The sequence below is a fragment of the Benincasa hispida genome, unplaced genomic scaffold, assembly GCF_009727055.1.
Source record: "Benincasa hispida cultivar B227 unplaced genomic scaffold, ASM972705v1 Contig298, whole genome shotgun sequence".
Taxonomy (NCBI): domain Eukaryota; kingdom Viridiplantae; phylum Streptophyta; class Magnoliopsida; order Cucurbitales; family Cucurbitaceae; genus Benincasa; species Benincasa hispida.
In genome coordinates this window covers 65406-91219 of record NW_024064782.1, presented here as the reverse complement: position 1 = coordinate 91219, position 25814 = coordinate 65406, and the positions used below count along the sequence as shown (strand labels likewise).

The following is a 25814-nucleotide window of genomic DNA, read 5'->3' as shown; positions in this document are numbered from 1 at the left end:
AAAAAAAAAAAAAAATGTAAAACAACATTCTGTTTAAATCTCGCTAGGTTCGCTCTCACTGGCATCGCTCTCGCTAGAACGGCTCTCGCTGGTATCACTCTTACTGGCATCGCTCTCTCCGGTGTCGCTCTCTTCGATGTCGCTCTCTCTGGTGTCTCTCTCCCTTATCTCCCTCACATTCTCTCTTTTTACTCATCTTCAACCACATAACACATCAAAAACCAGAAAAAAAAAAACCATAGGTTCACTTATCTCGCTCACATTCGCTCTCTCCGGTGTCACTCTACCGATTTCACTCTCACTTATCTCGCTCACAAAATCTTTCTACTCGTCTTCAACCATAGAACACATACAAAACCAAAAAAACAAACAAAAAAACCATATTGAAAGATTTACCAATAAGATTCGATTGCAAGCCGGAAGTAGAATCGTTTGCAAGCCGGAAATAGTTTTTTCGTTTATGAGCGATACAAAGTCATTAGCCTTGGAAAATTTGAATGAAGAATAGTTTAGTTTTGGTGGGTTCTCAGTAAAAAGGTAAGAAGACGAAGTAAGGGCAATTTACGTAATTTGGTATGGTGATGATGTCAGCAGAGGGTCAATTGACATTATTTTTTAAAAATGAGTTATTTGACATTTTGGGCCCAATTTTTGGGTCATCCGTACAGATTTTTCAGTTTTTGTTCTTTAAACCAAATTCAAAAGGCAAATCGAATCCTTGTTTGTCCCAACAATAATAGCAAGCCAATAAGGATAATTTTGGGTCTAAGTACAAGAAATAAAATTATCAGACACATAGGCTGCACTACATTTCCTAGGGACAAATCGAACGCCCATAATTCTACGTTTGAACAAAAGATTATATAAGTCTAAACATAAATAACTCAAAAATGAGAGTGAGCAAAATTAAATGAATGAAGCTTCTTAACCACAACTTCAACATCATGTTTGATCCACAGAGGTGAAATACCCATTTCTTTCGCCATCTTCAAACCCACCAACCAAGCCAAGGCTTCATCTACCTCCACTGACAATGGAAAAAGTAGTTCATCTATTCAATATTGGTCAAGAAAAATGGGGGCATATAAACAATATTGGAGAAAAAAAAAGAAACACGAAAGTAAAATAAAAATAAAAATAATTTTGAACTGCCTAAGATTAGGCTGAAAGGCATAGTCGATGGACAACCAAGTTGTTGGGTTAATTCATTATTTTACAAGCCTAAAAACTATTACACTAAAGCCCAAAGCAACTAACAGAGATAAGATTTACAAAGGGAAAAGTTGGGTAAAGAACTTGCTGTGAATAAGCCACGATCCCTGCACAATATTCACACGTGTAAGGTGAAGATGATGCCCTTAGTTGATCAGAATGAGGGATTCCCCACTACAAGAATTATGGGCTTTAGTGTCTATTTAAAACCGACATTGAAGAGGGTGTACAATGTCGGTTTAAAAACGACATTAAAGGGATTTAATAATACATTAAAGCCTAGAAATATTGTCCATTTTTTCAATTATTGTCCGTTTTTTGTAAATACCATTTCCCTTTTTTCAATTATTGTCTAGAATTATTGTCCGTGTATTCGATACAATTATTGTCCATCCATTTTTAATGTCGGTCACAAAGTTAAAAACGACATGTCCCTAAAACCAAGGTAATCAACTTGTACATGCACAAAATAAATTCTTAATTGCTTTCACAAATTCATAATAATAAGTTACGAAAGAGGAATTGGAGATGATAATTTAACTTTAAAATCAAGGTAATCAACAAATTACAAAAACTCATAAGCGTTACATAGAAAAATTAAAATTTTGATCTAAACAAGAGCGAAAACTTACTTTTAAACTATAAAATACAAACTAAAACTTGTAAACATCCCCCCTCCCCCAAAAAACAAAAAAAACAAAAAAAAACAAAACAAAAGTGCACACTTGTTCTGCAGACTAGGTCTCTGTTGGGATTGGTGTCCTCATTCTTCCGGAGTCTCGTAATTTGTAAACATTGTACATATTGTTATGAAAAAAATAAGATTTATTTTATTTGCATTTACTTATATCCAATAAACAGAGATCCATGGTTATTGTATGTAAACTTATGCATGTATAGAGATATACAAGTGAATCATGCCTTAAGTAATAACCTAAAAGGTCTGTAGTATAAGTATAAAGGAGGGATACCTTATCCTAGTGATACTACGGATACGGTCCGCTTTGTAGAGCCTTACATGTGTTGTGAACAACTATAGATGGTCTGATCTTGACCATTCATGTGGAGACATGCGAGCGGGGGTGTCCTCACTACAAGAATTTTGGCCTTTAATGTCGGTTGAAAAAAGTGAAATGGGATGTATAATGTCGGCTTTGTTTTTTTTTTTTAAAAAAAAAGTGAATCTTTAATGTTGGTTTTAGACCGATATTGTAGGGGTACCTAACCGACATTAAAGACCAGCTTAATTTTTTCCACTTCACTCTCCCCTTATTTTCTATTTTCCCCTCTCATTCTCACACTTCCCTCTTTAGACCCTTTTCTTTTTCACGTCTCTCTTCTAAACCCTTGCCAATAGGTAGCGTAACTCGCGCCGTCGCACCCAGTCGTCCGTAACTGAAGTCCAGATCTGAAGTCGCCCAAATCCATGTGCCACCGTTTGACGTTCGATCTGAAGTTTAGATCTGAAGATTTGAAGTTTGTCATTTTTCGTTCGTTGTTCGTCCAGATCAGTAAGCTCTTCTTCTCTTTCCTCTGTTAAACTCACAGTAATTTTTGTTCTTATGTTATGTCTCTCAAATGTTTGTGTAAATGTCTCAATATCACGCCTCTCAACTTTCCTCTCAGCGCTAGACGATTGTGTAGATATGCATGGGCGCTGGACAATCGTATAGTAGATGCGCGGGTGCTGGACGATCGTGTAGATGGGCGCTGGACAATCATCGATCCTGTATGCGGGCACTGGATACTTTATTAGCAGATGCGCGAGCGCTGACGATCGTATAGGTGGGTGCTGAACGATCGTTGATCGTGTAGGCGGGCGCTGGATGATCGTATAGCAGATGCACGATACTAAGCGATAGACTACACGATGGCACTACGCGATAGGCATGAGTGCTGTGCTAGACGATGAGCAGACGCGTTGATCCGGTGCCGCCGTTCGTGTTTGATCTGAAGTCGAGATCTGAAGATCTGAAGTTCAGCGTTCTTCATTCGTCCAGATCAGTATGCTCTTCTTTTCTTTCCTCACTTAAACTCACAGCATTTTTTGCTCTTATGTTACACCTTTCAACTGTTTGGTAAATGTCTCAATGAAAACCAGTTGCGATTTCACTTCAATATGTCTCTCTGCTCCTAGATTTTGGGCCTACTTTTTATGTGTCTATAGCCTTTCAAATTTGATTTGATTAATGGTTTTATTGTATATGATACATTTTTTGAAGTATTGTCAAGAGTTGCTCCTGCGTTGGGTATGCTGAGCAAGAGCAGTGAAAGCAAAAGGTTGAGTGCAAGGCGCTGGGTAGACAATCGTGTAGAAAATGGGTAGCGCTACACGATGAGGTAGGCGATCGTGTAGGAAAGCGTTGGACGATCGTGTAACAATGTAGGGAGCTAAACGATGAGGTAGACGATCGTTATAGCAGATGCACGAAGCTAAGCGATGTGCTAGACGATCGTGTAGATATGCGCGGGTGCTGAACAATCGTATAAAAGATCGCGGGTGCTAAGCGATAGACAACACGATGGCGCTACGCAATGGACATGAGCGCTAGACGATGAGTGGACGTGCTACACGATAGGCGAAATGCTAAGTGATAGGCGACGACGTTAAGCGATAGGTGAATGCGTTAGGCGATAAGGCGTCAGGGCTAAATGATGGAGGTAAACGATGGGCGCGGTAGCTAAACAATAGCCTATGCGCGAGATCGTTTACTAACGATTGAGCTACACGATGGGCCACTGAAGCTAAGCGATAGATGCATGAACTAAACAATTGATTGGCTGAGAACATGTGCAATTTGCTAATTAAATACACTAAAAAAATGTTTGACTCACAGTTTTAATAAGTTTTAGTTGATGACTCACAGTTTTAAAAAGAAGATTCTCTCATTTATTCAACTATTGAGTTTTCTTGTTTTGCAGGTGCAACAAAGGAGTAAGTAAAGATTTGGTATCGCAACCTCTTTATGCTTTTTCTTGGGGAACTCTAGTAAAGAATTTTTCCTTGAATGTACCATTATACACATTTCCAATAAACACGGTTAGTTGAATATGAATTCTGATCACATTTTCACTTTCAATCCTTTGTCTTAAACCTTTTTTGTTTGTGATCCTTTGAACAACAGTAGTCAAACAAATATGCCTATAACCAAACACTACTGAAGCTGAAGGGGTCTGTTCAAGAAGAATTATGAAGGGATTCATACTTACCAAGTGGAGAGGGACAGTAAACTCATAATGTTTGTATTACTTGTAATTTGTGTTTTCAAGGGCTGAATTATTGTACGGCCTTTTAAATTATAATTTTATAGCAGAATTTATTAAACGTAATAGATTTGCAATCCATACATAAATAATATGTCATAGCCATAGCATTTGATGATGATGTGTCATGTTATACTTTTTTTACCAAAAAATGGATTCGGCAACGAAATTTTAAAAAAAAAACAGATAGATTCGGGCTTCAATGTCGGTTAAGAATTTTATTTTAAAAAAACACAGGCTTTAATGTCGGTTGCAACCGACATTAAAGACCTTTAATGTCAGTTGGAAATTTCAATGAAGACCTTTAATGTCGGTTGCAACCGATATTGAAGGTTGTATTATTGAAGCCCTTTAATATTCGTTTAAAACCGACATTAAAGGCAACCAACATTAAATGGCTTTAATAACACTATCTTTAATGTCGGTTTTCAATTGACATTAAAGCCCAAGTTTCTTCTAGTGCCTATACAAAGAGTTTGTATAAGACCGGAACACGAGATGATTCTTCTCTTTATATAACGCTGTTGATACTTGAGATTTACATCTTACCTAAATGACCATAGGTGACATGACCTTAATCCTGAGTGTTTTGGGAACTCCTGTATTTGAAGGTGGTCCTCTGACTAGTATGGGTGAGAGTGGTCAGATTGTCAACTCAACAAGCCTACCTTTTTGGGGATTTGTTTGATTGGGGTGCTGGGAACTTAGTTACACAAGATGGAATTCACTTCTTCCCCAAAGCAGGGGTAAGTAGATAGATTTCTTCCTTAAGGGCTGATTACGGGTCTTGAACATAATGGTCACATGCTTTCTTTGGAAGAGACGACTCTGTCATAGTAAGACTATGACTTATGTTCATTAGATGTAACTATAGGGGCAAAACGGTAAATTGGCCCAACTGAATTTACAAGCGATCTGTGAAGGGTTATCGTACTGTTGATTGGTTGATATGGACACAGAAATATATCTATAGTGAGGAGAGTGCAGCTGTCGGTCTTTAGTGGAGTACCTGGCAATTAACGGATGGTGGATCCCGTGACTAAAGAGTTTAGTTAGTTATTCATGTACCGTTGGAGCTTTAAGCTACAGGTCCATAAAGTTCCCTTGGTAGCTCAATGAATTCAAGTTGAGAATTAGTTCTTGGGGTTGGTTTGAAATGTTCAAATTGACAAGAGAAAATTCAATTATATATTATATAATTGGTATGATATATGAGATACATCAAGTGGAGGATTAATGTAAATACGATTTACATTAAGTACCATAAAATAGAAAAAGAACTATGGTTTATATGTTTCATGAGATGAAATATTAAAACTATAGGTTATAAATATAATATGGTAAGTTGGTTATCATATTTATTTATAATAATATTAATTATTTGATGATTATCTTTTTTTCTCTAATAACCAATTGAATGGGAGGTTATTGGTGGGTTTACGGTAACCGTGAGATAAAAAGAAAAATGTTTTCCTGAATTTAGAGAGTTTCCATTTTCGAAAAGAACTCACGGATATGCTATCAAGTGAAAGTGTTTGACTAAGCGATAGGTCACCGAGACTAAATGATCGTGCATTATTGACTATACGATAGTTCATTCATCTGATTGTAGCTAAACAATCGCATGGCATTGTTTATAGGCTGCCATTTACTACACAATCGAGCATTCGTTTATACGATAGACAACTTCCTATCTCCCACTTGCTCGATCATTTACACGATTATTGTCCTCCAGTCTCTTCCTCTAACCAAGTCCATACATAGCCCACAACTCTTGGATTCTCACACCGATAATACCAAGGTAACCATTGTGGTGGTATCCTCACTCAACTCGATTGATTTTGAGGATCTGAAGGCCGTTCGTTGGGTTTGTGGTTGTTGTGTTCGTTGTGTTCGTGTTGTGCACTGATGGATTTTTTGCATTGTGTTTAAATGTTAAATGCGTTTGTGGATGGTTGTTAATGAATGTTTACAAAAGAATTGCCTTTATTCAAAGTTTTCTTTATAATTACAAATTGTTAATTTGTAAGGGCCCTTGCGTTTTTGGGCATAACAAGCAATTGAGTCTGTAATTCAAAGTGTTTGAGTTTGTTGAGTCGTTCGTGATGAAGTTTCGAAGCATAAAGATGTAGTTCTTAGCGAGGAAGAAGACCAAAATTTGGTCGTATCATGTAGTCTCAGGTAAAGATCGTTAGGATTTGGCTAAATGATCGTGTAGAAATTTTAATGTTAAATGATGGGGTAAAGTGTTTGCTCTATCGCGTAGCGTTGGTTGCCAATCATGTGGACGCTGAAGGTAGACGATCGTATAGAGCATTTGATGCTCATCGTTTAATAAAAGACGTGTGCTGATAAAGGGAACTATCTCAACTATCTCAATAACGTATGAGAACCCCCCCCCCCCCGTTCTAGATGAACCCCCACAACGATAATTAAAATAACCCTCAATAAACAAAATGATAACAACCCCAAGAAAGCTAAACAGATTTAGCTTGGAAGATTGATCGATGATCAAGAAGAAAGGAGAACTTGTTCCTAACTTCAAGATTTTGAACTCTCCACAATCTAATTGATCAAACTAGATTGAAATTTCTAATGCATGCATTATAAACACAAGAATACAAAGAAAAAGCATAAAGCTTGAGAGAATAAACTCTAATGAAATTTCATTCAAATTCAAAGTGTTGTTCTAAATATGGAGATTACAGCCCTATTTAAACTAATTGAATAGACACCATGAAAGGGTGTAACCTTTCACCTATATTGGCTACATTCAGTTAATACCCTTTCAACTACTCTAATAAATGTAAATTCAAAATATTAATTAAATACATGAGATGTTAATAATGTAAATGAATCTGAACTTTTAGATTCATGATGCCTTTTGGATGACCAAATGACTCTTGGAGCTTCAATACTTACAACTCTTCACCATTGGCTGGAAATTTATCTTCAAAACAAGCATTTAATCCCTCTAGAGTCTTTTAGCTCTAGCTTATCATTAGTTTATAGGGCATAATGATTGCCTCATGATTAGATTGACTTGGAAAGCTCTCCCATGGATTTTCAGCATGAGCTTCAATTGAGCTGGATTGAGCTTATTGAGCTTCATTTGTCTCTTGTAACACGATATGATGGTCAGCTTCTTATCATTCTCCCCTTCTTCAAGAAGATTCGTCCCCAAATCTTAAGGATGTCGCAGCTTTACAGTCATCTTCTTGAGCCCTTGGATTTCACAACTTTTCTCAAAGCTTAAATTTGAATACATCAAATAACAAAATGTTAGAGATAAAGACACGATCTATAAACCAACAAAAGACAATAACACAAAACAAACAACAAAATTGACACTTTTTGTTTTGTTTTGTTTTGTTTTTTTACAGAATCTGTCAAGTTGAATATAAAACAAAATATTGACATTGCAACAACGGAAACATATATCTGATCTAGAGCCCAAACTCTAATACCAAAATGTTAAAGAGAACTACCTTAATCATGTATGAGAATTCCCCCCCCCCCCCTTTATTCTAGGTGAACCTCCACAACGATAATAAGAATAACCCTCAATAAACAAAATGATAACAACCCCAATAAAGCTAAACAGATTTGGCTTGAAAGATTGATCGAGGATCAAGAAGAAAGAAGAACTTGTTCCTAACTTCAAGATTTTGTAACTCTCCACAATCTAATTGATCAAACTAGATTGAAAGTTCTAATACATGCATTCTAAACACAAGAATACAAAGAAAAAAGCATAAAGCTTGAGAGAATAAACTCTAATGGAATTTCATTCAAATTCAAAGTGTTGTTCTAAATGTGGAGATTACAGCCTTATCTAAACTAATTGATTAGACACCATGAAAAGGTGCAACCTTTCACCTATATTGGCTATATTCATCTAATACCCTTTCAACTACTCTAATAAATGTAAATTCATAACATTAATTAAATACATGGGATGTTAATAATGTAAATGAATATGAACTTTTAGATTCATGATGCCTTTTGGATGACCAAATGACTTTTGGAGCTTCAATGGTTGCAACTCTTCACCATTGGCTGGAAACTTATCTTCAAAGCAAACATTTAATCCTTCTAGAAGTCTTTTAGCTCTAGCTCATCATTGGTTTATAGGGCATAATGATTGCCTCATGATTAGATTGACTTGGAAAGCTCTCTCATGGATTTTCAGCATGAGCTTCGATTGAGCTTGTTGAGCTTCATTTTTCTTTTGTAACACTTCGTGTTAGCCTATAATGGTCAGTTTCTTATCAGCGCACTAAATGATCGTGTAGTTAGCATGCCTCATCGCATAGTCATTGACTGCACGATCACGTGGTATACGATACCTTCGCGCTTGCTCAACAATCGTTTAGACGATTGTGCTTCACCGCATCGTTGCCATTTAGTCATTCGCATAAGGGTTGCGTTGTACATTGCACGCTGCACGATCACGTACCTCATGCTTCATCACATAGTCAAGCTACACGATCGCTGTTAAACAATCATTTAGCTCAGGAAGCGTTGGCAAACGATTGAGTAAAGCGTTTACTCTTTCGTGTAGGCGATCACTTGGAGTTGGTACACGATTAAAGGAGATGCGTTTCTTCGCCCGAATGGTTCAAGACTCGATTCGCCTGTTTAAGCTGGAGACTCATTGCTATTTGTAATAATTAGCTTTGGTTTTGTGAATTTAGAGGCTAATTATCCCGGTTCATCATCTTTTATTTAATATACATGAGATGTATGTTGGTTTATATGCCATAGTGTATGACATATAGATTTAAAACATACCTTAGGTTGTGCAATTATTCATGCATCATATATTATAAGTGTTATAATATAGTCTTTGGCATGATGAAATTACAAGAGAGCATGTGCATGCATCATAAAATATAACTGTTATATTTATGCATGCAGTAAGAATATTCATGCATCATCTTTATATTATAAGCGATATAGTATAAAGGCGAATGGAAGCATGTTTGCTTGATTCATTGCTTGGTTGTATAAGTGTTATATAAAAGTAGCAATGAATTAACAATGCATGGAGCATGACACTTAGGCTTATTTATAAAAGTTATGAATGCCTTGCATGTGTTTGCTTCGCGTTGTGGATGGTTTTGGTTGTTTCTATTATAAGCGTTATAATGGAAACTAGAACTAAAATCGATAAGAAAGAGTTGCATGCGGACTTAGGCGAACTCATGTTTTAAAAGGGTTTTAAAATTGGATTGAGGTAGACCTAAGTTCAAGGTTCTAATGCAATTAGATACCTAAGATTAATATTTTTAAATCAGTTTAATAGGATTGACTTGATTGGCATAAAAGATTAAAATTGTATTAAATCTATCTATAAAGGACTTTTTGTCTAAGGCGGGTTCTGTCTAATTTGGGGTACTTAAGCTGACAGAAATGGAACACCCCTAATTGGGAACCTATCTGGAAAGGTGAATTAGAGATTTTCTGCAAGCATGCGATAGTTGATCAAAGACTCCGTTAAAGAGTTTAATGGATGATGATCAAAAGTTGTTCAACTTTCCAAGGTAAAAGCTCCTCTTGGGCAAACCTAAAAAGTCACTTAATTAAAATTCTTAGCCGTGTCTTTTCTAAGTAAACTAAACCCTAGGTTATAAAATACTCAGTGGGAGGAAGAGATGTATATATGTCAATGATTTTACTCACGTTTCTCCCAAAATGTTCACACTGTGAGATTCATGCTTGGCCTCATGGTACTTTGGGAGCATCCCCCTTCCGATGGTGTTTGCATGAGTCAATATCAAGATGAACGGAGAGAGTCTTTATAGTAAATGGGTGACGGGTGTGTGTTAACACGTCCTGCAGTCTTTTTCATTGGTTCGTATCGTGAAATCATTCTTGTATTTCCTCGTGGCGCCGTGGGAGCATCCCCCTTCAGATGGGTTTTGTGCAGTTGGTCAATATCAAGGTGAACTCCCGAAATGGATAAGGTCACTTTAGTTTTTGCCCTAATCCGATTTTTTTCCCTTTGGATTGGCTTCTTGGGGCGAAACTTTAGGGCCTAAAATGTTAGGTCACACTTACGAGAAATTGTTAAGTAAGTTAATGATTTCTTGACCAAATCAATGATGGTTAGTCGTTATAGGAACAAGAGTTATTCTGGTATTAATGGCTGGTTAAGAATGTCTCAATTCAGAGGAGGAATAAAATGACCACCCTTCGGCGGCTTTGTCCTAATCCTTTGAAGCGTCATTGCGAAACTAGCTGTCGCACGAGGTTCATTTGAGTTTTGCTAAACCATATTGGATGTTGTATGTTTTTCAATGAGTATTTGCTTAAAACCTAACGTAGGTCAATGTGTTTGTTTGTTTCAACAACATGAATGTTTTTCCATTAAATGCCTCTAGTTTGACCGATTTCATATAGTGGAAAGAGTCCATTAAAACATATTTCGTGGTAAGCAACCTCGAGTTTGTCATGATTGAGGAGTGTCCTCAAGTCCCGACCCTTGATGCACCACGAACTATTCGCAATGCATATAAGGTATGGATGAAGGCTAATTCATTCGTTCGACTCCACATATTGGCTAGCATATCTGATGCTTTAGCCAAAAGGGTTGAGAACATGGTCATTGCACTAGAGATCATGGACTCGTTGCAAGAATTTTTTGAACGTCATTTCTTACTTTTTGAGCACAAATGGATGGATGATAAAGATACCAGTAGTGTCAGTTCCCTAGATAACATCCAGAAAGAGAAGGCAAGTGTTGCTGACTCTGTTGAAGTTCATCGACGAGAAGTGTTCTCTGAAATGGAACTTGAAGCTTATTTAGGTTCTAATACTGATCCCACTATTCTCCAAAAGAGGAGGAAATCTAAAGACAATAAATGTGATTTATTGGTCTTCGAGATGTGTTTGGTAGAAAATGATGATTCTGCTTGGATCCTTGATTCAGGTGCTATCAACCATGTCAGTTTTTCCTACCAAGGATTTAGTTCCTAGCAGACATTGACATAAGAAGAGATGACTCTTCAAGTCGGTACTGGTGAGGTTGTTTCAGTTGTTGTTATAGGCAGACTGAAGTTATTTTTGGACAAGAAACGATATTTGTTATTGTATAATGTTTTCGTAGTTCCTGATATCAAGAGAAACATAATCTCGGTATCTTGTCTCATTGAACAAGGCTACACCGTCTCCTTTTCTAAGAGTAAAGTGTTTATTTTCAAGAATGGTATGGAGATTGGTTTTGGTTCTATAGAAAATAACTTATATGTACTAAGGTCGTTAGTCATAAAAGATTTACTTAGTACTAAAATGTTCAATATGGAGACAACAGCTAAAAAACCAAAGGTTTCTCCTAAGGAAAACACCCATCTTTTTCATCTAAGGTTAGGTCACATCAACCTCAATAGGATTGAGCAGTTGGTGAAATGTGGACTTCTAAAGAGTTTAGAAGAAAACTCCTTGTCGGTGTGTGAATCATGCCTTGAAGGCAAGATGACCAAATGACCTTTTACTAGAAATGATTATAGAGCAAAGGAAACCTTGGAGCTTATACACTCAGACCTTTGTGATCCAATGAGTGTTAGAGCTCGAGGTGGGTATGAATATTTCATCTTTTCATAAATGATTATTCAAGGTACGGGTATCTCTACCTAATGCAACGTAAGTCTGAAGCCCTTGACAAGTTCAAGAAGTATAAGGTTGAAGTTGAAAACTTGTTAGGTAAGAAGATAAAAGCACTACGATCTGATCATGATGATGAGTATATGGACTTCTAATTCCAAAACTATATGATAAAACATGGAATTACGCCCCAACTCTCGACCCCAGGTACACCTCAGCGAAATGGTGTATCAGAAAGAAAAAACAGAACCTTATTGGACATGGTTCGGTCTATGATGAGTTAAGCTCATCTTCCAGACTCGTTTTAGTATTTTGCAGTTGAGACTGCATGTTATATTCTGAACAACATTCCCTCGAAAAGTATTTCTGAAACACCTTTTGAGTTATGGAGAGGCCGTAAAGGTAGTTTATGCCACTTCAAGATTTGGAGGTGTCCGACCTAAGTGCTTGTGGTTAACCCGAAGAAATTGGAACCGCGTTCGAAATTTTGTTTGTTTGTAGGCTACCCAGAGAAACAAGGGGTGGATACTTCTATGATCCGAGAGAGAATAAAGTGTTTGTGTCAACAAATGCTATCTTCTTGGAAGAAGAACACATCAGGGATCATAAACCACGAAGTAAGCTTATTTTACGTGAGACTTCTAGTGAGACTACTAGTGGTTCAACAAGAGTTGTTGAACAGGTCGATAGATCAACAAGAGTTGTTGATGTCGGTACATCTAATCAACCAACTCAAGAGTTGAGACTGCCTCGACATAGTGGGAGGGTTACGAACCCATCGGATCAGTACATGGGTTTGACTAAAGCCCAAAACATCATTTCTAATGATGGGTTCGAGGATCCATTGTCTTATAAGCATGTAATGAAAGATATTGACAAAGATGAATGGATTAAGGCCATAAACTAGGAAATGAAGTCTATGTACTTCACTAACGTCTAGGAACTTATGAATCAGCCTAATGGGGTAAAACCTATAGAATGTAAGTGGATCTACAAGCGAAAATGAGGTGCAGATGGAAAGGTGCAAATCTTTAAGGCTAGACTCGTGGCAAAGGATTATATCCAGGTCGAGGGAGTGGACTATGAGGAAACTTTCTCACCTGTTGTCATGTTGAAGTCTTACAGGATACTTCTGTCCATAGCAACATTTTATGATTATGAGATATAGAAAATGGATGTCAAGACTGCCTTTCTTAATGGTAATCTTGAGAATACCATCTACATGGCTTAACTAGAGGGATTCATTATTCCAGATCAAAAGCAAAGAGTTTGCAAGCTTAATAGGTCCATTTATGGGTTGAAACAAGCATCTAGATCGTGGAACATTAGATTTGACAGTGTGATCAAATCATTTGGCTTTGATCAAAATGTTGACGAGCTTTATGTTTACAAGAAAATCATCAACGACTCAGTAGCTTTCCTGGTACTGATGTGGATGATATCCTACTCATTAGAAATGATGTAGGCTTTCTAATTAACATTAAAAAGTGGCTAGCCACCCAATTCTAAATGAAAGATTTGGGAGTGGTGCAGTATGTTCTAGGGATCCAGATCATTCGGGATTGTAAGAATAAGAGGTTGGTCTTGTCTCAGGCATCGTACATTGATCATGTGTTGATCAGGTGCAAGATGCAGGATTCCAAGAGGGGTTTATTACCTTCAGGCATGGGATTATTCTGTCTAAGGATCAATGTCCTAATACACCTCCAGTGGTTGAGGAGATGAGACGGATTCCTTACGCTTCAGCTGTTGGAAGCTTAATGTATTCAATGTTATGTACCAGACCTGACATTTGCTATGTAATAGGGATTGTAAGTCGTTATCACTCAAATCCAGGAGTAGATCACTGGATGGATTGTTTGATTGGAGAGTGGCTAGATTGCTAACTCAACATGCCTACCTTTTTGGGGATTTATCTGATTGAAGAGTTGGGAACTCAGTTACACAAGATGGAATTCATTCCTTCCCGGAAGCAGGGGTAAGTAGATAGATTGCTCTTTTAAGGGTTGATTCCGGGTCTTGAACATAGTGACCACATCCTTTCTTTGGAAGAGAGGACTCAGTCATAGTAGGACTATGACTTATGTTCATTAGAGAAATTATTGATACTTAAGGAGTTAGATGTAATTACAAGGGCAAAACAGTAAATTGATCCAATTGTACTTACGAGTGATTTGTGAAGGGTTATCGCACTATTGATTGGTTGATATGGACACAAAAATATATTTGTAGTGAAGAGAGTGCAGCTATCGATCTTTAGTGGAGTGCCCGACAGTTAACAGATGATGGATCCCGTGACTAAAGAGTTTAGTTAGCTATTCACGTATCGTTGGAGCTTCAAGCTACAGGTCCATAAGGTCCTTGTCGGAAAGATCTCACGGATATGCTTTGAAGTGAAAGTGTTTCACTAAGCGATAGCTCACAGAGACTAAACGATCGTGCATTATTGACTATACGATAGTATTGTTGGGGTTGATGCCCTTCTCGTGTCCTATAGTTTGTAAACTATTTGTACGAACGCTTGTGATGTATAAACCTTATCCTGGTAAGGTTTCCCTCCTTTATCCATATCCTTATCCTGGTAATGCTACAGATGCAACCCTCTTTGTGGAATAGTTACAAGTGTAGTAACTTGTCACAGATGGTCTGATCTTGATCACTTGTGTAGGGAATATGCGAGCGGGGGCGTCCTATACAAAGAGTTTGTATAAGACCTGACTACGAAGTGTTAACGTCTCATTATATAACATCGTTCATGACAGAAACTTCACTTCACTAGGATGACCATAGGTAACATGACCTCAATCCTGAATGAGTTGGGAACTCTTGCCATTAAGGACGGTTCTTTGATTTGCATGGGTGCGAGTGGCCAGGCCGTCGACTCAAACCTAACACTTTGGGGATTAGTCTGCTTTGGTAGCTAGAAACTCAGCTATACAAGATGGAATTCACTCCTTCCTCGAAGCAGGGGTAAATAGATAGATAGCTCCCTCAAGGGCTGATTCTAGGGCTTGAACGACGTGGCGCCACACACCTTCTCCTGGCCCAAGAGGTGTTCATATATAGTTGGACTATGTTATATTGTTCATTACAAAGATCAGTGGTAGGAGTGAAATGTAACTATAGGGGCAAAATAGTAAATTGGCCCAGTTGTACTTATGAGCATCTGTGAAAGGTTAAACAACCATAGGTGACATGACCATAGGTCATGTAACTATAGGTAACATGACCTTAATAGTTGGGAATTCCTGCCATTGAGGGCCGTTCTTTGATTTGCATGGGTACGAGTGGCTAGGTCGCCGACTCAAACCTAGCACTTTGGGGATTCGTTTGATTTGGGAGCTGGGAACTCAGCTACATAAAATGGAATTCACTCCTTCCCCGAAGCTAAGTAGATAGATAGTTCCCTTAAGGGCTGATTCCAGGGCTTGAACGATGTGGCACCACACACCTTCTCCTGGCCCAAGAGGTGTTCACATATAGTTGGACTATGGTGTATTGTTCATTAAAGAGATCAGTAGTACTTACGGAGTGAGATGTAACTACAAGGGCAAAACAGTAAATTGACCCAACTGTACTTACGAACATCTGTGAAGGGTTATCGTACTCATGATTAGTTATATCCAATGGACACAAAAATATATATGTGGTAAGAAGAGTTCAACTGCCAGTATTTAGTGGAATGTCTGACAGTTAACAGATGGTGAATCTTGTAGCTAAAGAGTTTAGTCAGCTATTCACCTACCGTTGGAGCTTCGAGCCATAGGTCTATAAAGTCCCCTTGGTAGCTTGGATAAAAGTTAAGAATATGTTTTTGGGTCAGTTTGAAATGTTCAAATTGACAAGAGGGAGTTTGATTATATATGATATAATTGAACTGGTTAATTATATATGATATGATTGACTAAATGTATGAGATATATTATTTTGGAGGAAATTGGATATAAATATGATTTATATCAAGTAGAGGAGAAAACACTATAGTTGATATATGATATCAAACTATAGGTTAAGAATATAATATGATTATATTCATTATTTTAATAATTAGACGGTTATGAGATAATTGGCCAAAGTTTTCTCCGGATTCGTGCGATAGTGGGAAGTTCATTTCAGTTCAAGTAACTGAAGAATAAAATGAAAAAAGTTTTCATTTTGCAAGATATATGGAAGAAATCCAAAAATTCGCTCACGATGTGAAAGCCTTCGATCGCTTAGTTGTCGAGAGCCTATACGATAGCACCCACGTAACTAAACGATTGCACACCCGCGTAACTAAATGATCGCCCGCGATTTCTTAAACGATCACTTACCTTTACTAGACGATCTCTTAACGCATAGAACGTAACTAAACAATCGTTTACCTTTTTATAGACGATTGCTTAACATTTACTACATGATCGTGTACCTCAACCTAAACGATCAAGCACACCTAACTATACGATAGTCTTCCCTTTTCTCCCACTTATTTGTTCGTAGTACATGATCACTTTTCCTCCTTCCTTCTACTAATTCCATCAAAGTCCACCCTTCGGATTCTCACTCCATGAATACTGAGGGCTTCGAGTGGTGGTGTCATCCCTAGTTGCTTGTTGTTCGTATGCTGCTGATCATGTAGACGATCGTGGTACTGCTAGGCGACTGCTTGCTGGACGAGTAGGAACGAGAGGGGTTCGTTCACATTGGACTGAGTTCTACTAAAGAAAGTCTTCAACTGGTACGTTTTCTCGGTCTCTTGTATTTATCTTTTAAAGCATGCTAGTAATTAGTCTTTCAATGCATATTGTATGTTAGAATGTATGTGCGAGAATTTTGTCACAACGAAATTGGAAAGATTCACTTCCGCTCATAGGTGCTCTTGTATAAGAGTTCCTTCAAGTTCATTCATCTAATCGTTGCTAAACGATCGTGTCACATTGTCTATACGATAGGTTTCCATTTACTACAAGATCGAGCATTCGTCTATATGATAGACAGCTTCCTATCTCCCACTTGCTCGATCGTCTACATGATTGTTGCCCTCCAATCTCTTCCTTTAACCAAGTCCATCATAGCCCACAACTCCTAGATTCTCACACCGAGAATACCAAAGTAACCATTGTGGTGGTGTTCTCATTCAACTCGATTGATTTTGAGGATCTGGAGGTCGTTTGTTAGGTTCTTGGTTATTGTTTTCGTTCTATTCGTGTTGTGCACCGATGGTTTGAGTGTTGTTGTTCTTGGACACTTGGAGTCTGTTCGAGGGAGTTTGAAGAATGGTTCTTCAAAGGTACGCATACTCTATCCCTTAACACTCTTAAAGCATGTTGTAATTTCTTGTTGTGCATGACCTATTAGTTTCTGTTATTGTACTGTAATTGTTGATGTTCAATTTCGAATGGAATTTGGAATGATCCTTCTGTTGCTCATGGAAATCCTCATGTTTTATTTCATCTAGTCTCCATATTTACAAAGGACACCATCACCTTCTAAGGGGTTATTGGACCATTCCGAAGTGTAAACATTGTTCTGTAAACTAGTCCTCCACATTAACCAAAAGGCTAAAAACCTGCCAATAACGGTGATAAAGGTCAAACAACAATAATTAGATTCAAACAAATTGTAGAACAAGGAGACAGAGGTGGTGATCAATAGTTGCAAGAATTTCCCCAGTTTATAGACAATGGATATACAATGCTAGACTTAAAAGAGCTCGATACAGTAACCATTTCTAAACCTAGAGGGTCAAACTTTAGTACTTCTTACCAACACTTATAATTTCAATAAAACTGCTAAAGCATGAAGATGCAAAACCAATTATTAGGGAAAACTATAGCCTCTCAAAGTACTAAATCTTGAACTAGAATCCTATTTCACTGTTATTAAAATGAGATTCAAGCCCAAAGTATTAAAATATACAAGGCCAGCAAAAAATTATAACATACCTTGGATTGATTTTATCAAGTCCAGGAACTAAAGGAACTGATAAAAGAATAGGGCTCCAATCAAGTTGGCCTTTTGAAAACTCAAAACAATGTCTTGAGGCATCATCAATGCATAAAATTGGAGCACCACCTCTCTTTCTATCTTCGTCTCCACAAATAATGTAAATGACCATTGGAAGTTGCTAGTCTTGAGGATTAGGGGTCTCCCTTTATAAGCAGACTAGAGTCTCCCATGACCTACACATGGCAAATGGTCCCACCCATGACCCAGCAGCAAGGTCATAAGCCCTTCCTACCTGAAGAAGATTATGGATTGAAAATGCTGATGTCTCCGAGTTGCCAAAAAGGTGAAAAATTTCAACATATTCTTTATCCAATGGCTGCCAAATAAAATAAATTAGGTTTAATACTAATTTTGTTTGAGAAATAAATCGGTAAGTCAAATAAATCTTTCAGGATCATCACCATACAACCATACCTTTTGTAAAAGAATATGTTTTCATAGCAGTTGTTCAATTTCCTCAGCCAGTTTACAAACAATGGATATACAATTCCAAATTAAACATTGTAAAAAATACGTTCTCAGAGCATAGCAATTTATAATTGTGGTGAAGGAAGATCAAAATAACAATAACCATACGTACTTCACAAGAATAGCTAATAATATTCTTATGAAAAAATTTCCCCCAAGAACTAGGAAGCTAATAAGCTTAACAAAGGTTTTCTGAAAAAGAATTTGAATGAGCAAACTAAATCAAGGTAGTGAAATTTTGAAAAGTAAAATCCAATGATTAATTTGAATAGGAGTAATACAATACCTAGCAACAGAATCTAGTGATGGTAGACTATAACCACAATTAATAACAGGACTGGTGACACCCGTATTTTGCAAGCTCTACAATGGCAATGGAGGCTTACAAAATGCCACCGTACCACACTGATCTGGTCTCTCGTTATCAAGAAAGACCTGATTAGCATTTTCATGATTTGAATAAATATAGGTAACTTGGTGAGCATCACAAGAGAGGTTTTTTGTCAAATTTAATCAAAATGAAGGCATCAGGCTCATGTGCTAACTCTTTAAGTTCCTCCACACGATAAGTACATCCTTAACCTTCCTACTAAATAGAGCATGTGAATAAGGTTATTATATGTACACAAGTCCGAACCAGAAGACTTCAATGGCATTATTTTGAGCTTATTACATGCTATAACTCAAAAAGTGAAAAGTAGATAATAAAGAAAGAAAATTGAACAAATAATTAATTCAAGGATCATGCTAGTACGCAAGAAAACAGACCCTGTTACAAAAATTTAATCTGGAACTAAGTTTACAAACTCTTATATTTTGAAAAATTTTCAATAACAAAACGACGCTACCACAACAAAAACAAAAATTTACCTTGAACCTATTCAAAGAAATGCACTATTTCTATTAGAAATAGTTTGTAATTTTCCCTTTCTTTAACTTTCTAACATCTTAAAGTTGATTTGGACTCAAAACAAATCTAACCCTTCAAACTCTTCCTTCACCAGACCATTTTTGCATTTTTTATTAGTCTCAATCTCCCTTCAAACATCTACTTTTTCCCTTCAAACATTTATAAATCCCTCATTTCCAAACATAAGCTCATTTACCCAACTTTCCCCACCTCTTACACAATCATTTTCTTTCCCCATTTTGCAGAATCCAAACACCCACCTAGAGAGAAAGAGAAAAAAAAAATGTTTTCAATAGGCAGTGGTGTGGTGGTAGTGTTCAAGCATCACCGCCACCATCACCACCACGAGCGACGACATGGAAGGAGGAAAGGAAAATGTCCAGAAGTTTACTTGTAGGGTGGAAAATGTCCGGTGGAGAAGTGGATTTGGTCAACGAATGATGACACGGAGGTTGGATTGACGACGAACGAAGGTTGGATTGACAACGAACGGAGGTTGGATCGACGACAGATGAAGGCTGGATCCACACCAGACCTGCACGATCGACGGCCCAATGAGAAACTGAAACTAAAACTTAACACAATTTAAAAATAATGCAAAAATTTAAAGCTACATCATCAGTCTCATTGAAAAAAGAATGCACAACCTTACAAATACAACAATGTAGCTAAACCCTTTGAGAAAATAGCATATTTTAGAGTTTAAGAAAGAACCCTAACTATCAACGAAACTTCTTTAAAATGTCACAATGTATAACCCTTACTCTAGAACATCTCTCGAATTTAAAATTAAAATAGTAACAATAAAAAGAAACAAGAGCAGAGTATATCCATGAATTACTTTTTACCTGTTTAAGTGGATTATTGTCCAACTTCAAACATATGAGATTTGGTAGTTACTTGAGAATTATGCCTGATCATCTTTCTTGCAGACAACAACAGATAATACAATGTGCTTAAGGCAATAAAAACTGATGAACTTCAAACACAAGAGCTAAAGGCAATAAATTCTACCTAGAGGATGGTAGAAACTAATCTCTAGAAGTTTAATTTGCTGTAAACGGTAATAATGCTCAAGCAACTAATAGATAATACAATGTGCTTACAATATTTAATTTGTTGTAACCTTAAGTTATTATTATTATTATTAAAACTAAAAAGCATAGAAAACAAGAATAATAAACAAATAAAATCGTCACATCGTGCTTTTTCTTTTGCGCGAAAAACACAAGTAAGCAAATATACCTTCACTCGCCTTTGATATAATAGTATGTGAATCTCCCACATTGACAACATAGAGATGATTGCCAACTAGCAAAGCTGTTGAAGTAGTAGAGCCATCGTTCCTTAAAGTATCCTTTTCTAAATTTAAAAAAAAATCAACATCTATTTGTTGATACATTTCACCTGAGAATTGATAAAAGAGACTTTTGGTGTGAGTACAAAATTATTATGACCCAAACATCAAATTGCTTTCAAATAGAAAATAGTTATATGAACAAAGAGATGGTCCATCAAGAATTTTGGGTGCTTCATTAGATTCTCAAAGAGATGGTCCTTCAAAAACTCTGTAGCTCGAGATCCACTATTACCTGCAACCACATGTCAAGAGGTAAGTATTTATGTTATTTGTAATATTGGTTAGATATTCATGGTGGCTTCTATAATTTGAAAGATTAGCAATTGGCATCAACTATGGATTAAAAAATATTAATCTCTAACAATGATTGAATTCAAGCGTTAAAATTAAGTAAAATGAATGGCATGGGTAAATAAAGTTGAAACCTAGGTTCGTTTGGCAAAGTGAGGAATCTCAAGGTTTTCAAGTTTTGCTACTTACTTTTTAAAAATATTTTCTTAAACCAAACCAAAATTTGAAAATTAAAAATGTACTTCCTAAAATCTTAATTTTATCTTTAAGATTTGGTTAAGAATTCAAATGTTTTTAAAGGAGGTTGAAAAGCACACCAAAAGTTGGTGGTGAAACAAACATAATTTTCAAAAATGGAAATAAAAAGAAAAATGGTTATCAAACGGGACCTAAGTGAAACTTGACATCTAAATTTAATTCGTAACAATACATCACCTATAAATTGGATAGATTAAAATTTACTAATAACGGTGTTACATCATGCCACTACAAGAATAGTGGGAGAATCTAATTATTAAAGATGCCAAAAAGGCAGATGATTTGACCATCGACCTTAGACAATTTAATATCAAAGAAATCTTCCATGGTTGCCCTCTTTCCTTTGAAACTCGAATACCCCCAACTAAGTTTCCCATCTTCACTGCATATCAAATCAAAGATAATAAGTTTACTGCAGATCTCATGGAATCCAAAGTTTAATAGACTAGGCACAATAACAAGATCAAAACATTGTGTTCTTGTCATTTTCATAAGAACAGAATAACAATTCAGCAACATAACTTCAAACAAATAGAAGCATGCTTTATTCAGACGAATCCATTAAAACCTTTTCCATCCTTCGCTAGTATAGCCACCATCTTCATCTTTCTCTGGATGCTTATCAACAACTGGTCCACGATTTTCTGATGCACCCATATATACCATCATCATGAGACTTGTTCCATATTCACGCTTCCAAGTGTGAACAAATCCAAGATTGGAAGGCAAACTCCTCAAGATATTGTTTATTTGGACCCTTCTACTGATTATTCCTATATGTCCAGCCTGAGCAATCACATTCCTTATATTGTAGCTGCATACCATCTTAATCAACATTTGCACAATCACATCATTACAGTAATCAAAAGATGCAAACCCCATGAAAGATTCAAAAGCAGTAACAAAGAACAGATGCAACAAAAATAAATCCTCGCATCATAAACAATTCAACATTCAAAACTTCAATTTCTCTTGTAGGTCCTTGATATCAAAATGATACCAAGATCTAGAGAGAGGGGCAAAAACTAAAAAGAAAAAACAAACAAACAAACAAAATATAACAAGAAGCCAAAACAAGACTTGCACTCTGATGATCTCCAATCAAACGCTAAGGTAAACCTTTCAATCCGATTGATCGACCCAAGTAAAAATTGTCTAAAACTAAGTCTAAGCTCGATATTAATGAAATGGGTCAGTCAAAGTGGTGTCTGGTTCTAGAGGAAGTGGAGCGACATTTTCACAAGAAAATCTTACCGGTAATTTCTTAGGCGAGAAATTGAGAAAAAAAAGTTTCTCTTCTCCCAAAATACACCCTCTTTTATGTTTTCTTATATCTCTTCTTCTAACCCTTTCGTTTCTTGTAGAACCAGAGCAACATGTGTAGTAGCTGGCTATTCACTTAGAATTGGAAGATCAAGTCAACAGAACGACGATAGACTTATTTGTAGTACCCTTGGATCATCTAGTTCTTTTGATTCAACTGAGTTTGCATTTCAGAAAATCCACTAGACCTTCAAAAACGGCCTTAGCGTCCTCACCCTACTCTTTCACAATCTATGTCGATGATATTTCTTGTGTGGGTAAACTAAAGCAGCCTCTAATTTGGTACCCATACATTTGACGGAATCTGTAGACAAAATATATAAACCTTCTTTTAAATTAGATTTTAGACATAAGAAGCTTTAGGGTCATCTCAAACTTCTTTGCATTTTTCTTTTCTTCTATTTCTCCTCACTCTTTCTCCGTTCCAGGTTATTTCCTTGTTGATTTGTTTATTAACAAATTAAGAATTTTGGATCAATCACAAGTTGTCACGTTGTTTACTAAATTAATGACAAAATTCTAAATCATTAAATTTGGATCCAATTAGAAGTTGACATATGTCCCGAATTTAATTGAAGACAAATTTCGATGACCACACGCGATTAGAAAAGAGATTAAATTGGTTCAATTTGATATTATTGTTTGGGTTTAAAGTCAATTGGACTTAAATTTCAAATAAGACCCAAAATCGATTAATTGGGTCCAAGGGCTAGGCCTACGGATTAACCAAGCTTAAGTCTAAATAATTGGGTTCAAGGGTCAGGCCTATGGACCAACTAAGTCCAAGTCCGCAAAACTCGTTCCAGAACTCCATAAATTAGAAGTAGTATTCGCCAGGACTTGTACCATTAGCATTGAATTTCACAATTTCGTTTCAGGATCCAAATTTTCTCTTCAAAAGTAATGCACATGACAAACTTGTTGGTGCTACACATGTAATTTTTTTTAATTGCCATTTATGTTCTCTCTCTTTTTGAATGTCCCTCAAATAGTTTTCTACTTCCATCCAATATATAATGCTCCATCCAAAATCAAATTCCCTTTTTGGTGGAAGTCATTGACTGATTTAAGTGAGGATTTATTAGGGTGTTGTTAATGATGTTATCTAAAAAGTTTCGTTTCTCATTTTAAGAGCGACAACCATTGTTCACTTTACTCCATATAATAGGGGTAGATTATATGTGCTCATTTTTTATGTAATGACATTGCAAATAGAAGATAGAATGAAGTCGAAAATGAGACCAAATAAAGTAGCACGTGTAACATGCCCTCTTTTTAAAAGCAACGTATTGAATCTCTTTTATAGGTTAATGGTATAAGGAATCATGTTTTAAAATCTGGTTGTTTGGATGTTTGGTTGACTTTGTTTTATGTACCAAACATCTATCTTTAATATCTTGATGTTTAATTCACTTTGGAATCGATGAAGTATTTTATTAGTATTTATTATGCTATGAAGTATTTTATGGGTGTATATTTTAACTAAAGTTGAGTACTTGAACTAAAATTTATCAAAATCTAATTAATTAAAAAATTATTTTTAGAAAAAAAGTTACCTCTTTTGTAGCCATGAGTTAAAGCTATAGCAAGATTTATATAGCACAAACGAAATGCTATTAAAAGGTTATTATAATAATAATAATTTGAAAGGATTAAATAACATTACTATAGCATACAATTATAACTATAAATATTATATTATAGCGTTGAAAAAAGGCTATTATATATTAAAGATAGCACATTATTTTAGCTATATAAACATATTATAGCTTTAATAAAAAAATGCTATCAAATGTTTTTATAACATCGTATATAAGTTGTATCTTCATGCTTTATAAACATTAATTATAACTTTAGAAAAACGCTATAAAAAGTCCCAAACTTTTAATAACATGGGCTATCAAGGCTTTCAAAAAAGGCTATAAAAAGTCTATTATCGTCTTTTTCATTAGCTATCGTATATGTTATTTCTTGTAGTGCTTGTTGGTTAGCTAGGTTTTGATCTTTAATGCCATTTTCTTTATTATAATGCTTTGTTGAAATTTGCAGAGATGAAGTTAACAAATGAAAGCTGAAGGGGAAGAAGATGAAGAACACAACAATTACGTGGTTCGACAAGAGACATCCATGGGAAGGACCCTTTCCTTGATTCTTAAAGATTCTTTTACAGTAGTTTTCTTTTTACAAAGTAATGAATGATAATTTCTATCTCATGTATGTAATAGTTCTGATCTTAGGTATTTATAGTTCATACCCTTTATCAGTTACAAAAAATGAAATATTGTTGTGTAAAAAGTCTAAACTAGCCATTTTAATGCGTTGGAGTCAGCTTCTTCAAATTCTCCACATTGACTCCAATACATGCAATCTTTTGTCTTTCCAAGCTCTAACACTTTGTTACGCTTCTGGTAGGTTGAACCTGATAAGCTCAAGGCATTCGAGAAACTTGAGCTTCGAAACCGGTTTCGTCAACGTATATGCAACATTCTCCAAGGTATGGACCTTTAGAGTTTCTATTTCCTTAGCTTCATTTTTTTTCCTGATAAAATGGTATTTAATATCAATTTATTTTGTTTTTGTGTGATATTGTGAGTTTTAGGATAAGTAAATTGCACTTTGGTTATCACAGTAGAGTTTAACTACTGTTTGATCTATATCAAAGTCTTTCATTAATCCTTTAAGTCACAATGCTTCTTTAATTGTCTCTATGATAGCCATGTATTCAACCTTTATTGTAGATAGGACCACTATAGGTTGTAGAGAAGCTTTCCAGCTGATTAGGTTAGGATCAAGAAGGAAAAGATAACCTGTTAGGGACCTTCTTTTGTCTAAGTCACCAGCATAATCAATATCTACATAGCCATATAAATCTGACTTCGATTCTTGGGATTTCTGATAGACTAAGTTAGAGATTTTGGATCAAAGTAGGTACCTTAGGATCCATTTAGTGGTCTCCCAATGTCTCTTACCTGAATTAGACATATATCTACTAACTAGGCTAGCTGAATATGAGAGATCCGGTCTAGTGAAGATCATTAAATACATAGGCTACCCACTGCTTGACTGTAGGGTATTAAAGACATTCAATTCTGATGTTCTATATCAGTTTCCTTTGGAGAATTAGCTTAAGTCAGT

The 25814-nt window shown here is 36.1% G+C and overlaps 1 protein-coding gene across 1 annotated transcript; it reads right to left on the bottom strand.

Moving 5' to 3' along the window:
- Positions 1-19764: 19764 nt before the first annotated feature.
- Positions 19765-22181, bottom strand: LOC120069264 (probable protein phosphatase 2C 76). The gene is made up of 5 exons (XM_039020985.1): positions 21925-22181; positions 21612-21738; positions 20938-21040; positions 20693-20854; positions 19765-20015 (listed from the first exon to the last, which is right to left on the bottom strand). Exons 1-5 carry the CDS (start codon positions 22179-22181, stop codon positions 19765-19767), a joined length of 900 nt encoding a protein of 299 aa, XP_038876913.1.
- Between the last annotated feature and the right edge of the window lie 3633 nt (positions 22182-25814).

Bases quoted from the DNA above. Each gene is read 5' to 3' on its own strand.
- LOC120069264 (XM_039020985.1), bottom strand. From the start codon at position 22,181: ATGGTATGCAGCTACAATATAAGGAATGTGATTGCTCAGGCTGGACAT. The intron at 21,041-21,611 runs AATTAGATTCTC...CATGTGGTTGCA, and splicing joins GCCTTTTTGGCATCTTTAAT to GGTAATAGTGGATCTCGAGC. The intron at 20,855-20,937 runs CTATTTTCTATT...ATCAATTCTCAG, and splicing joins CCATCTCTTTGTTCATATAA to GTGAAATGTATCAACAAATA.